The sequence below is a fragment of the Ylistrum balloti genome, unplaced genomic scaffold (genome assembly GCF_031769215.1).
Source record: "Ylistrum balloti isolate Yb309-2 unplaced genomic scaffold, AGI_CSIRO_Ybal_v1 Utg369760, whole genome shotgun sequence".
In the NCBI taxonomy this organism is placed as follows: domain Eukaryota; kingdom Metazoa; phylum Mollusca; class Bivalvia; order Pectinida; family Pectinidae; genus Ylistrum; species Ylistrum balloti.
The window spans coordinates 1,136,928-1,153,398 of record NW_026781959.1 but is presented as its reverse complement, the minus strand read 5'-3'; the positions used below and the strand labels follow the sequence as shown (position 1 = coordinate 1,153,398).

At 33.8% G+C, this 16,471-nt stretch overlaps 1 protein-coding gene across 1 annotated transcript in view; it reads right to left on the bottom strand.

The window, feature by feature from the left end:
- LOC132543643 (pyrokinin-1 receptor-like) overlaps positions 1–12,884 on the bottom strand; it is a 50,758-nt gene extending 37,874 nt beyond the window's left edge. Inside the window, exon 1 of the mRNA XM_060207159.1 lies at positions 12,464–12,884. Coding sequence (XP_060063142.1) covers positions 12,464–12,884 — 421 coding nt within the window. The remainder of the gene's footprint in view (positions 1–12,463) is intronic.
- Between the last annotated feature and the right edge of the window lie 3,587 nt (positions 12,885–16,471).

The window sequence follows — 16,471 nt, the reverse complement described above, 5'->3', positions numbered from 1 at the left end:
CGAACTTTCCTTCAATACCAATTTTCGCTAATTTATATTAATGGAGTTTAAAACTGTAGAGAATCAAATGCCCTTTCATATGAACGAAACATGCATGCAGACCCCACATACAAACATCTTGATCGTATTTACCTTTGGTTGAATATCTATAGGAATGTTTACTTACGTATGTCAACACACTAAAATTTCAGTCTTGGTCTTAATTTGGATATTGTACATTATTGAGATTCATATAGAGCGTTCTGGTTATAGTACATATATTTCTCTGAGTTCTTTATTTCATTCTTCAATCCCAGTAACTAAAACAATGAAGGGAGAATAAGCAAACAGTCAATACAATGTTTTAACTGCCGACATTTTAATCATTACGAAATACCCGTTTTCCTCAGATGGCCTTAACGAAAAAAAGTCAAAGAGATTTGAAGGTTCGTAATTTCGTTCGTAACTTGGGTTTCGCTTATAGAAATGGCAGCAATTACTGCCTCAAATGCAAGTGGTACAGTGTTACACATTCCCGACTTCCTCATATTACTTTGATGTTACAAAGTTACGTTTCGCATTTTCCCGGTCATCAGAATATGAAAAGTCAATAGATTGGAATGGCCCCTGGAAAAACATGTGATTTTTCATATCAATATGGCGTGCACAAAATTATATCATGCTGCCATAAGGTTACAGGGTTAAAACATTAGAGGGCGTTCGATATATGTTGATGCCGAGATCTTTTGTTTGTGTGTAATGCTCATGATTCTGACAAACAAGTCCGCGTAGGGCGATAGATGATCCCAGATGCAGTTTTTCTTGTCAAAAAGGCATAAATATCGTACAATAACCGGAATTACAACCGAACCTTTTGATCGCAAGAAATCGGCAATGTTGGTCCACCACTGGTCTCTGACGTCCTCACCATTTTTGTATAACGTTTGACCCTCTGATGGTTGTGTCAAACGTATGGCGATGATTCAGTGACAGTATAAGATAAACAAAATGTTATCCATGCTGCTTGTGCTACATATATAATTCGAAGAGAACTTGAAATGGAATTGCCATAAAGCCTAAGGCCCACTAGCCGACGTGCTTGTATCGATGAATGATCTCCTTTCTATAGCATGCAAAGGTATATTTACAGTAAGACACATTTTTCAATTGTATTGGACTTGCGTTTACACGAGATACTTTTTAAACAACATAACGAGACTAAAACGTCTTTATAAAACCTTCCTGGAGACGAAAAATTATGAGGCAACCCACTCTATCCTACCGCCTTCCCAAATTACGACTTGTGTTTGCTTTTAGTCAAGGGCACCTAGGAGACCTTGGGACCTGACATTGAAGAAAACCACAATAGATCCGGTATCCCCATGGCAACACTGATTAAAACCTTCCTTTCTTCTTTTGAGACTCACAATTCTCCTGTCTCTGACTTGTGCAAGGAAAACACAATTCGTAAAATAAGGAAACTTAACAGTAAGAATACAATGGTAAGTATAAAATTTTGGACTCTCTGAAAGCTGTCGATCTGCACCAGGAAATAACTTACCATGTTAATTTTGTTGTTTTGAACTCAGTATGAGAATGTCCTGAAATTTGTCTTTTACTTTCGTTTAAAGTTGATGACCTTTTTGACAAATGTCTTTGGTCCTAAAGCTTGTATGATATGTACCGGTCGGAAGCGTTGTTTACACAAAGGTGGGACTAAAGGAAACCCCCTGGAAGCTAACACGTCAACTATCAACGCTTTTTCGTCTGTAATTACTTTACCCTTTACAAATTACCGAGGTTAATCGAAGACTATAACATGCCATTTATTTATTTATTATGGCCACGTTCATAATATTCATTCAAGACATTTTGCATTACATAAGTTCAACACATCTTGCATGATCTTTATCCAAGACCGCTCACATCTTGAATATATATTGCTTAATAATAAGAATTAGTTCGGGAAATTTGTCAGTTAATTAACTAACGAGATAAACCCTCCTTCCTTGTAATTAATCTGTTTAATGTCAATGTGACAGTTGATAAGTCTATTAAATGCACTTCTGGATATACGTCACGAAGATATTGCCCTGCCCAACAACTTTGTCAGATTGTACTGTAAAATCATCTCTCGTACATGGTACTAAGCTCACCGGGACGACGTTACTTTTATGGATAATTAAGCTGTGCTTGATGATAACAGAGAGACACATATAATCCCTTTATGTATTATATGTTTCTTTTCCTTTTCCAGAACCAAATTAATCAGTAGTTTGTTAGAAATTCCGTTCTCGATGTTGAGACACAACAGAAACGAATCCGTGAAATTATTACCGGGTTTCGATTTATCATTAAGTATTCCGAAAGCTTCCTGACGCTAGAAACATATAATGAATAACGGTGCAGTGCAAGCGTGTAGATGACTGTGATGACTGTGATATTGGTAATACCAATAATCACAAAACGAAACTTCTCTCTGTTAGGAAGGCTTTTGCTTTGGGTGCTATCGCCTAGCCGGGACAATCGACTTCTTTATAACGTTCGGCATTTTAATAGAGTAACTACCGGGTTGTCAGCAAAGTATGACCGGAAAGAATGTCCTGTTTGGGGCGTTGGAAGTATTCTTCAGTATGATAGTACTATAAAGTCAGCTTTAATTTTGCATTATCTCTAGTTGTCTAAAACGAACATATTGCAGACTCCCCAAAACCCTACATTGAACACTTATACTTACCTCAGGTACCCCGAGAGTGCGTCCTGGAATTACCTGAGTCGCTGTTAGGACATTACGGATAATGAGACTTGAACCATTCAAGTGCCATATATCATATAATAGTGATATCAGGACCTTTTACCGAGCTAAATATTACTATCAGTAGAGAAATACTTAAATATAATCATCTGCAATATAATGAACTTGATTGGTTAAATGATATGTTCTGTTTCATTATTGACGTCGTTTATGATACAGGTGCCTTTTCTAATAAGATAATACTTTATTCTGATGTTGATATCAACTAGTCAGTCTTATTATACTACATTATTTTGTGTGTGTGTGTTTTTCCTTGTTGGCTGGTATTTTTATTGAAACCTTAAAGGACGAAAAACAAAACCAAACACAAGTATTGCCTTAGCGTTCAATCAGTATTTATGATAATTTGACATTTGTATATGAAGTGTGATGCGATTTGTTCACGTCAGCGTCCCTATGGTAGGTTGGTATTGCTGCCGACTATATAGTACGACTGTCCAAATGAAATGCTACATCACTGTCGCAACTAATGAAAAGTCAATAAAAACCAACCGACTTTATCCCCGAATTATAATCAGGCACTCTCGAATAGAATCGGGTTTGTTCATAGTCAATAAATATGTATGTCTGTAAGAAAGGTAATTGTTAAGAGGAACCGTTAGTAAAGTATCTTTGTAATCTTCAATTATTGGTAAATAAGAAAAATATTTTTAGACGTACATAATACATGTACAAATAAGATTTTTATAGTAATGGGAAAACAAAATAGCTGACAGGCGGCTTTCGTGGATTTTGACAATGAAGACTTGTTATCGTTATTTCAACTAGAATTACTGGATGGGTCTTCCTCAAATTTCATATGTATGTTTCCCTTGCTCCGTAGTTTTGTCTGATTAGAAAGATAATGGCTGAAATGAGCCCATTCCTGATTTTAACAATGGAAGTTTGTTATCCCTATTTCTTAGAACTACTTGATAGCGCTTTCTGAAATTTTGTTTATAAGTTTCCTTCGGTACTTTGTTGTGACTGTTTTGTTTTAGGACGAATCAAAAACACGAAATGGTTGATATGCGGCCATCTTGGATTTTAACCATAAATGTTTGTAATTGCTATTTCTTGAGAGTTATATCAGAAGAATCTTTGCATCTGGTGATTCGTTTTGATCTCTAATTATGTTACTTTGGACTTCGGGACTGACTAAAAACAACAACAAAAGGTTGGCATGCAAATCTCTTGGTTTCAGCAATGAAAGATTTTCGTCACTTTTTCATCAGAGGAATTCTTAAATTTCATATTAAAGCAAAAACAGAGTAAAGAAGGGAAAAGATAATTTTTTGTCAGTCGCCAAGATCCATATGGGATATTTTGTATTTAACTTTAAGAGTAGAGGACTTAAAAGAAATTAGGCTTGGTTTGTTTTGAAATGGATTGACTTCCAATCGATAAGTTATATGAGTGCATGAATTGCGTGCGTGTTTATTTGAGGCTACGATTTTCGTGCAAGCCTCCGTGCGATAGTAATGAAATCAAGCCAACTATTTGCTATATGCACACGACATCAAACCCCATCAAACTAGTCAATATACTGACAATGGATAAAGCAAAGGAACATAACGCAAAACATTCATAACAGAGTCGAACTCGCATCTTAAAGCCATCCGAGGCAGTATCACGGGAGACAATAGGAGGAAAATGGTTGTTTAGAAAGAATATAAAATATCAGAGAATTACAGGATTTGTGCATTAGTTAATGTAAAATATATTCTAACCAGAAAACTAATTGTTTCATGTATGTGAATGACTTTTTAAAAGTAGCCTTTATAATTTAACACAGAAATCACAAATCAGTTTTATCAATCGGAGGCCGTATATTTAAGGACAGTGTAAGTTTGATGAATAAAATGGGGAAATATGATTACTCGCAGTAATTTATTCAAGTTGTAATACAAATGTTATTTTAATTACAACGGTATTTATTAAAACTCTCTCAAGATTTTGCATATTTTGTACAAAGTACGTGTAGTAGTAATTAATTTCTCTTATTGGATAAATCATATTGAATTGTTTGTTTTCTCTCGGAGACATTTGGCCAAATTACTGTATGATAAGTTGTATTTTCCATTTTGGACTCCGTTCCTGGTATTTTGTGTTTAGCAATATCTCGAAGATTATAAGATGCCTCATCCAAATGTATTACAAACTCCTTCCAAATCACAGAACTCCTCAATACTAATGAATGCTACTCTTATTATACACACCATCTGTGTATCTAGACCTGGTTTGTCCGCGCATAATTTTATATTTTAGATAGAACATAAACACCAGAGAACAAATGTTTTGTACAAGCTGTTACACCGATATTGAAGATATTTTTCAGTTTGAGAAGCAAAATTTACCATAATAAAGTCATATTGGCAGATGCTGTCTATGTATAGAATGCAATTACAATGTGTTAGTAACACAAATGACAACGCCAACTGGCTAGATATATATATATTCATGGCTTTGGAGGTAAGATAATGACAATTTCAATCATTTTATATTATATATGAAGTGATGTTATGTAGACTAGATTGATGTTTTATTGAGGAGAATAAATTGTCCGTGTATAGTTATAAGATGTAACTTCGGCAAAGATCTATAAAACACAATCTGGAGGATCCATTGGTGGGTCCTTTCTATCCGAAGACAAGGTGCAGCTTATATCTATCCTGCAACATTTTTTGAAACTTTAGACTATATCAGCTGAGATAGTTTGTAGTGAAAGTATTTACCTGATGTCGACATATTCCTCATGATTTATATCTAATAATTTGATTAAATAATTCTAAGCGTGATAATTTTTGAAAACATCAATTTACAATTTTTTTGTTAAATTAATTTGCTCGATACTACAAACATCATACCATGAAACAAATCATGCATATAGCAGTTGTATTCCAACAATGAATAGTGTTAGTTTTAAGGTGAATTAAGATATATTGAATAATGAAGTCAGTATCTATGAAGCCATAATAGATGGTGCATTACAGATTATACAAGGGACACACAAGTGAAGAACACCTTTTCTTTTGCCTCCTGTGGCACGAGGGGCGGGGCCCACTTGGGGAAATAGAGCAATTTCCTTAAAATAATACTTTCTCCGTCAGAAATGATTGGATTTTGCTTAAGTTGAATGAGGGACTAAATTACATTACAACAGAGCAAACAATATAATATAAAGAACTTTCTAATTGTTTAAGCCAAATTTTATAGGTAGTCACTCAAGGTGCTACAAATATCACCCACTTTTATTTAATTTTGTGTTTGGGCAACATTCAATTGTTCCTGAGAAAGAGATCATTTAGAAATATATAACCAAACATTTATATAAATAAATAAGAATTTTAATAAATATAGTATTACATTTGTTTCTTAACTTTAGGACTCGTGGATGGTGATAAGGACCTAAATTTTGAAGCCTAAGAATCGACTGAGGAAAATCGAAAAAGAAATAAAAAATTTCAACGGGGTGGTGCACTAGCCCCTTAATTAAATCAATTTCGAAATTTTCATATATCTGATAATTTGAGAAAAAACGTCAAGTACATGTGTATATTTTAAATCGTGCAACCATTCCAATGAATTAAAACGTGGCACGCAGGTAACGGAAAACCTGGTGAACTAAATGTCTACCAGCAGTATCTGCCACCTGCTTACAATCTGAGTGAAGCAGTCTAAAATTTGGTTGTAGGACAACGCTACTTATTCTTACACAACGAAAATGCCAAAATAGAATTGAGAAACATATCAAATTTCAATGTAAACATTTTTTGAAAAGATTCTACAAAAGACTCAGTAGAGTAAAATGATTAATAAAACTGCACAATACAGCTGTTTCGGCTCCTCTAGGACTAGTCAGTGATGCCAAGTGCGTATACATAGGAGGTGACTGAGGTTAAAATCCAAGTGATCGACTAAAATGTTGATATCAAGAAGGATAGGTGCACTAGGCCTATTATTCCATCAACGATTCAGAAGCCATGACAGGATAGCTTTATCACCAGTATTCATCTTTCAAAGCCACAAATGAGCCATACAATTCGACTTAAATCCGTCATCATGTATAGCCAGAAATCCTCCCGTTAGCGGTTTGTCTGAGTTTAGTTTATTAATTTTCATTAATGCCGTTATTCACAGGTCTTTACTTCTAAGCGCGTAGACAAAGTCTTTAACCAAGTCGAGCTACCAGTCGTTTGTAGTAACACTTCATTTGACTGCAATGCCGTAAAACTGAAATGACAGAACTTTATTTGACGCAATTATCAAACGCATAGCTCTATCAGACATCTTTACCACACGTTAATTTATACATACGACGTCTGTTTGCTTTTATTTGATTTATCAGTTTTTGATATAATTTTTCTCGTTCGTTTGATGTTGCTCGATTCATTAGGCTTTTTTTTATTGAGCGTGTGTTAGCCTAATGATCTTGTCTGTGTCGGTGAGATAGGACAGCTTTCAATAGAATGGCAGGTTGATATTTATGTAAGGTCCTTAAGTTTAGTGCAAAGCGGACATATGAACCAAAAGTACAGTGTGATGATTAAAGCTTCTTAACAAAGTACATGTGTGAGGCCGCTAAAGATATCATGCAAATGTGAATATGCAGAATTGTAAACTGTAGATATAATCAAATATTGAAATAATCACAGCTGTTTCCGCAAATGTCAATCTCAAAGGATTGTACAACTAAAAATCTGACATATCAAGAAGATCTTAATTCAATTTCAAACTCTTGCAAATGAGGCCCAATTAGTGGAGTGCATTTTGGTTTATTCTGAAACAACTCCATTGTTTAGATTAAATACAAATAAACAAGTCGTGATTGAGGAATTCGATTTTTGAATTTTTTACTACAATGACAATTTAACTCCATGGTTATACAGCGATTGTTCCCTGGCCTCTACGTAGAAATTTACTGAGTTAAGTACAAGTGAATTGTGGAATTGAATTTTTTAGAAGTTCGCACTGCAGTGAATTTACTTGTATCTTGATTATATTACAGCTGCGATTCGTTGGCCCTATGTAGAAACTTCCCGATGATGTTGCTATGAAGGCTTCAGGCACAAGACTCTGTGTTTATGATTGTGGGATTCATAAACGATGAACTGTATTAAATTTTATCTGATCTGAGCTTTACAGTCTTTCCTATTCAAAACGATGTCAATCTTGGACATGAATGTCATTGCCAATATTTTAATTAATTAATTAATTAATAAATTAATTAATAGTCATCAATTTTGTATTGAATTATAAACGTCGTTTATGTCTTGCTGCTGAATTATAACTTTTCAACGAAATCAAATCAACAAATTAACGATTTACCAGTTAACATAGAATGTTGACATCTGTGCCATCATACACTAGTTTTATTTGAACATTCTGGATCCTTATTCAATAACAAGGTATATGTATTCACCAGTGAAACATCCAATATTTGACCTAGTTCTTCAACCTAATTACCTTCATGTAATAGGAAAATATGAACCTTATAAATGACTCGTCAAAATGCTTAGTATATAACAGGATAAAAAGGTTGATGACCAGTACATAATTAGGGGAATAACTTCCGAGCGCAACTGGTATTACTCTCCATGTACGCTTGCAAAGATATCTGTGATCTTAATTTGGCATCACTTCATCCCGTTTGAATACAGAAGCGTAGCGACAAACGGAGAGCAGTATTGATTTGTTAAGATTTATATCTCCTCTATTTATCACACTTTGTGGTTCAGGCAATGTGTGAAGTGAGGACCAATAAGATACAAAAGGTCGCACAGCGTGGCATTATATCAAGTGACTTTAACTATGTGGAAGCCGAATTTGGAACCGACATATGAGAATTAGTGTTAGGAGTACAATTATAGATGAATAATGTTGATATGACTATTTGTTATCATGTTAACAGTTAAACTACCAAAGACAATAATTCATTTTACCACTCTCATAAAGCAAAGTTACTTTGTATATGTATTTTTGTACAGATATCGTACACAGTTTTTTTAAATAGGCTTACGGGGATCTTAATCGAGGCTATTTTTGTGGAGAACAGTTCAACGATGTGTGAGTTGAATTTTGTATCTATAAAATTATGTTTCAATGGTAACATAAAAGACACATCAAAGTTCTAATCTCGCCAATAGTCATTTCCCTGTAGATCAGTTGAATGGTAATTCATCGGTTGTCAAGGTTGCTCAAGGACCAGCCATTAAACACCAAAAAACTTTTAATATACCAAGTGAAATTATTCATTTATTCATTCAGACTCTTTGTTTTACAAATTTCTAGTATTTAAAACCTTGGCAATATCTTCATTTGCAATTAATTACTAATACAACATATTCTTATTACATCGATCACTCCCACTGTCAGTGAATGATCTCTCGTTATAGACAAAATCGTCCCTGCAGCACCTGTTGATAGTCCAGATAGTAAAACTTTTTAATTGGATTGCATTTACTTGCTACATACCAGAGATATTTCAAATAACTGATTAAAAAAAAAGTAGACATGTAAAACAATTTTTCGACTATGTTAAAGTTGTCGGCCTGATGGTATAAGATATGGCTTATCATAATCTCTTTTAAATTTCAACTGCGTTATTCTTAACTGTATATCCGAGTGTTCTGACATTTGTCTTTTGTCTTGTTCTTTTGTTTGATGTCGTTTAATTTAGGACGCTTTCGTTCATGCACTTTAACGATATTTTCTCTGTTGGTAAACAGTTACGAATAATAGCTGGTTAAATAGATAATTTTGTTAAATGTGCAATTCATATTTTTATTAGATAGTATTAATCGGAAATCCCGCATATAGCCAAGGTGAAATAGTGAGAGTTGCATTGATTCTTCAACAGGCAGCCCAATTTAATATCATCGATCTACGTATGCGTTTTATGGGGAAGAAAAACCAACATGATGTCTATTCGGATTTTAAGCGCGAGTGATCGGTTATACTCGGCCAGGGTATAATACTGCACGTGGCATAGGGACTTTGTGGTGTGTGTAACTAATTGGAATGTTGTACCGGCACGGTTAAGGCTAGTAACACGACGCCTCTGGTTGTTACGTTATCGTTTATGATTTCTCGCTGGAAATTTTTAATAGACAGATAAATAATGTTTTTTTTTCTTTCGGTACATGAATAACTGTATATCATGGCACGAGATAGTAGTCGATAGCCCCTACAAAATGTCGAGGAAATGTCATATTTAAGCTTATAATAAGATATCGATATCATACAGAATTTTTACTTGATAATGTCGAAAAAAAAAAAAAAAAAAAACCTTTAAGCCATCATTGACCAATTATTTTTCATTGGCAATGATTTATTATTATCATTATCAACATTATTAGCGGCCCATTAGCAATGGTGAATAAAACATCATGAAAGGAACAACATAAAACGACACAAAAGGTGGAAAAGTGATATCTTAACTTCAGGTAGCTTACAGTACTTAACTAACTAATCTAACATTTACCCCACCTAATTGAAAGATAAAGCCAAGCAGGTGATCAACAGTGCTGTTTAGGGAATATGTAATTTGTTTACAAAAAGACACTCGTTATATATACATTACATATGTAAATATTTTCAAAATATTCAGAAACAAATGTTGTAGATTGGTGTAGTGAAACAAATAGAATTGATTGCAGTGAAGCATATATTATAGATTGTAGTGAAACATATAGTATAGATTGTAGTGAAACATATATTATAGATTGTAGTGAAACATATAGTATAGATTGCAGTGAACATATAGTATAGATTGTAGTGAAAAATATACTATAGATTGTAGTGAAACACATATTATAGATTGTAGTGAAACATATAGTATAGATTGTAGTGAAACACATATTATAGATTGTAGTGAAACACATATTATAGATTGTAGTGAAACATATAGTATAGATTGTAGTTAAACATATAGTATAGATTGTAGTGAAAAATATACTATAAGTGAAACACATATTATAGATTGTAGTGAAACATATAGTATAGATTGTAGTGAAACATATATTATAGATTGTAGTGAAACATATAGTATAGATTGTAGTGAAACATATAGTATAGATTGTAGTGAAACATATATTATAGATTGTAGTGAAACATATATTATAGTTTGTAGTGAAACATATATTATAGATTGTAGTGAAACAAATAGTATAGATTGTAGTGAAACATATAATGTAGATTGTAGTGAAACATATAGTATAGATTGTAGTGAAACATATAGTATAGATTGTAGTGAAACAAATAGTATAGATTGTAGTGAAACATATAATATAGATTGCAGTGAACATATAGTATAGATTGTAGTGAAACATATATTATAGTTTGTAGTAAACATATTGTAGTGAAACATATAATATAGATTGTAGTGAAACATATATTATAGATTGTAGTGAAACATATAGTATATATTGTAGTTATAATGTAGTGAAACATATATTATAGATTGTAGTGAAACATATAATGTTGATTGTAGTGAAACATATATTATAGTTTGTAGTGAAGCATATATTATAGAAGCATATATTATAGATTGTAGTGATACATATAGTGAAGATTGTGGATTTACATTTTCGTACTAAACAAGTTCATATAACCTCTACGTAAATAACATTTAGTACATACCATCATTCATCCGCTATCAAAAAAGTCTGACAATCTAAGACAGCCTAACCTATTAACACGTATCATCGGTGTGCAAACAGTGTGATCCTTTGAAACAGCCCTCTGCCAAATACCAAACATCATGTGCTCAAAGCAAATACATTATATATTTACATGTATACGGTTATTTTTAACTCGTAAACTGCTGATAGGACTTGGTGTTGAATAGTAATAAAACCAATGATGGATACGGATCAGAGTTAAGATAATGCCAGCGATAGCTTGTTAGCCTGTATAACAGTGATGACATTTGTGACTGTAGGGAGCTAAGCTACAAGAGCGTGTAGACGATTAGGTAGAGAGATTGAACAAGAGCAGTAAATACTGCAGGCTAAGGAGCCGCCAACATAGACACGAATTTTCTATAGTAATGGTGATACGACAGGTATTCTCTTATTCGTCTAGACATTTATACAAGTCCTCACCCAGTTTGTTATAAGGTTTACTTCACGAAATAACACTGGTTACGATTAACTTTTCTGATTTTATTGGATCGGGTCACTTACCGGAAAGCCAACGTTTGATTGGATGGGTGTATAAATACGGTTTGTTGGAGCTATATAACATGTTCTTAACTTTGAATTATGAGGGGAAAAGTCTGTAGCTTGGGAAACTTTGAAAAATGTCATGCTAAATATATATATTTTTTTTCTCGGAGAACGGATCGCTCAAGGTTAACTCACTTGTCTTTGCTCTAAAGCAGACATTCTCAAAATGTTAACTTAGCGACGATTAACCCAAGATTGCATAAAAGCCCCTTCTATTTGGCGTTTATGATCCCAATAGGAAATAATATATCAGTAAGGTGATTTCAATGTCTAAATTATAAGCGATTCTCTACACACGAAAGTAAACAAATTATACAATGCATTATAATTAGCTAATATCGTGTTCCAGCAATGTGTGAAATGATTCAGATAATCAATACGGTTAAAGATCATACATATTTTATCTGTATAAAAACTCAAAACAGACATTCCAAACAAGACAAAAAAATAATGGATTACTTACACATGACCTCGCCGAAATACCAGACCTCCTTAGTATGTAACTCTACGAGGACAGGTGGCATGCACACAACCATGACAAGGAGGTCTGCCACACACAAGTTAATTAGATATAGATTGACAGCATTCTTGATATTTCTTCCATAAATTATGACAGCAATCACAGCCGAATTACCTATAATTCCAATTAAGAAAATCACTACATAAAACAATGTAGCGAAGAGTAACAGGTACACAGGGGGCTCAGGTACTGCCCCTCTGTCGCCCCGAGACGTTTCATTCTCAGCAGTCTCATTAGAATCAAAATTCACAGAAAAATTTTCCTTTGAATAATTGTAAGCACTGAGGATGTGTTGTGATAGCAATGGAACCGTAGTATTCACTTGTATACATGGTCCCGACATAGGCTGGTGTGGACCATTCATGTTCGATCCACAGTCGCGACTCCTGTACAGCAACAGTTATATATCAGTTTTGCTGTTTTGTCTGCTTCGTGCGCTCCTTCAGATACCTAACATTGCATGGAAACGGGCGTGCACGTGGATAATATTACTCTCTCTCTCTCCCCTCCCCCCTCTCTCTGACAGTAAATTACAAGGCCTTCGTCACAACGATTTAACAGTCAGTTATTTACATTAATTAAGCAATATACATATATGTATGATTTTTTTGTTGAAATGTATTTTTTTTCAAATGGTGTCTCGTTGAGAAAATCTTAATTGAATAATCAAGCAATAAAAATGTTAAACTGACACAAACTTGCATGTTTTTATCGAATTAACATGATTCAAACCGGTCAAGCGTATATATTAAACATTCAAATATTTAAGACAAATAATATATTTAATTCAATTTCTATTTAAACGTAATGCATATCCTTTTTCAATACTTCGAATATTATCACACGGATTTTTAAGATCTGTAAATAGTATTTTCCATAGGGAAAGACAGATATTTCAAATTATCCTGTCATCCGATATGAGTCAGAATTAAAGTATTTATCGCGGTTCGCCCATCAGCGCGTTACGTAAACAGTGTCTTATTACCGCTGTTTTCAGAAGAAGTGAAAGATAAAGTCGGAAATAATATACATTTGTGATATTGGCCATTGTTGAGCATGCAACATTTTTATCTTTCTTGGATATTCCGAATGGCCGCCATATTCCAATTTTTAGTATCAACATTTGTCATGTCTTAATGTTATACTGAAAGTCTTCTGACAGCATCGAGTTGTATTTTGCCGTTTAAAATTTGTCAACTCTTTTTCTGAACCACTAAAAAACAATCCCCCAGATACATTATCTTTCATTTTATCCGATATTCAAGACGGCTTTCAGCCGACATTGACGAAGTTTGACAGTTAAATTGTGTTACCAACTGGTTTTGTGAACGAACGAAGAACTGTTTTTGTTTTGTTGTTCATCAAAAATAGAACCATTTTTTTTTACTGAGAAAATGTCGCCGTACAAGGACACTTGCAAGTACAATAGGAGTTTAAGAATACTAAAACAGTGACATTGTGAAGTTAAACATGACAAATAACAAGGAAAGAGGTTTTCCTTTCTTTTTTCTTCTTCTAAATTTCACATGAAATGGATACTTGTTAGTGAAAAGTTTTCGTTGAAATGAATTTAATCCAACATTGGTCCTTCTTCCACTCTTTGGCAAATATGTAATAGTTATTTCTATATATGCTTTTAAGGTGGAAATATGTTAGTATAATAAAAACTAAATTCTTAAATATAACTGGATGCTGTTATTGTATTTGAACAAATGGCACGTGTACTTACCAACATATTTAAACCAAAAAGCAGCATTATCATTACCACCAGTAGATTAAATTTCTTTTTTTTACAAATTTTAGTTTGTGAACACCTTTTTAATGTCACAGAGGCAAAAAGAATGTAATCAGTAATCAGTAATTGGACAAGAAAAAATATCGGATTCAGCGGACAATATAATAGCTTTCTTGTCCCAGAGACAGGAACAGAGACGAGTGAGGGGTATCCCTGGCCTGTCTGGGTTTTACAGATATCATTTCACAGTCTTATGTATTAAGGAATGAAGAGCAAACACAGCGCATAGCATGCAGTGACCCATTTACAGTAAAACACAATATATTGGACTAAATTGACTTACGATCCCCTGAGATAATTCCTTTAATAGCATGGGAAATCTTGCACTTTTTAGAATTTAGATTATCTGAAAACTATATACCACTGTTCTATGCCGTTTCAAAATTAGATTATCAGAATAACGCGATGGAGAAATTGAACGAAGTTGACCTCTGTAGGCCATTAGGTTGCAGTTTATACATTATAGTATAGGACACTTAAACAGTTAGCTTCGGAAATAGCAAAGCTGATAGCAACTTGGCAACAACGAATTGCATGTAAATTTGATGACCCGGTCAACATCTAGTGTAATTATTAACTTATACACGAGGAAAACAATGACATGTTACCAGAATATCAATCCAAACAACGATTAGATAAAAACATGGAAAAACATAAAAACAATTGAGGGATTAACACGGAAACGCCTAAAGCTATACACGGAAGTCCAAATAATTTAGTCATTTTCCCGAAATCATCTAGACAATATGAACATGTCACAAAATCATACCCAAAACTCAAATTCAGTTAAACTAGGGTAAAATACGATTAAAAAAAGCAAAAACAAAACATAGGTAAAAGAATAACATCTGGTGTTTCGGAAGAATAAGCTTCTTCTGTTTCATCGATGACACCCGCAATGCAAGGATTGGTCAATCTAAGAAAGTAATGTCACGTTCTCAAATGAGCATATATAGACAACGAAACCAACAGGCAAAGTAACGAGTAACAAACATGTCAAGCTTCATATCGCACAAAGAAATCGAATATTTCTCAATGAGATATCTATGACGGCCATAAAACTTCCTAATAATTTTCATCAACCTTCATCTTTTGAAACTCTGTGTTACAAGTTTGTCCACTAGTTGATGACTTCTTGCACGAAATTCGTGGTAATTGGAGCAGGTCCTTGACATCGAATCAAGTGCGACATGTGAATATAGTAAGTTTGGGATGTAGGGCTGTTGCTGTCCAAAAAAGAGAAATTCACAGAAGGAAAATTGAAGTCATCCCGCTTATCATACAGCTTGGTGGAAAGCTGTCCATGTTGGTTTCGTCGAAGGAAAAGATCGTGATAAGCGTCTGCTGTAGAATAGTCTGTAGTGTCCTAGTTTTCCAATTCTGTCGGGTCTTTATGATGGACGTGGTCAATAAATTTCTTGTTATCCAAAGACCAGTCATCAGCATATCTGAACGTGAAATTAAAACAAATTCTTCGAGGTCTTTGTGACCTGTTTTGATAAACTTTTCGATAAATTTAGTCTCGTATAAAAACAAAAACGACTCCGCCAACAGAGGGGGCAGTAAGTTCCCATGGGTATTGCATTAGTCTGTTGGAAGATCTTAACACCAAACTCGACGAAGATATAAATGTCATAATGACGTGAGTGACACAATTGAAATTGACGTGAGCTGCTTGCAATACCACTCGCAATGAGCTTGATGCGTATTTGCACATAATAGAGGATTTTGTTGATAAAAAAATGAAACTTAAAAGAAAACGACATTTTATTACTTTAGGAAAATTAGGAAAATATGACTCGTGAAAAATGATTACACATAATCAAAATGAAGGTTCTGTATTGTGTTTATATGATGTTAATACAAAATCTTCGAATCGGGGACAAAATACCAGAAACAACGAAGTGTTTATTCAAGATTCATTAGAAATCATCTGAAGCGACGTTAAGGTGTTTTTGTTTTTTTCTCTTTACTTTAGTGACTACTAATATGTAACCAGGTTAATTCTTTTCGCAACTTGACAGCTTTCAATACCAAATACTAAACATACCATTTAAAGTTTTATAGTCAATAAAAAGAAATTAAAGAAGCAATACATCAAATTATATTGCGATGACCATGGATAAGGGTGAAGGTCTTTTGGTTTTGTAAACTCT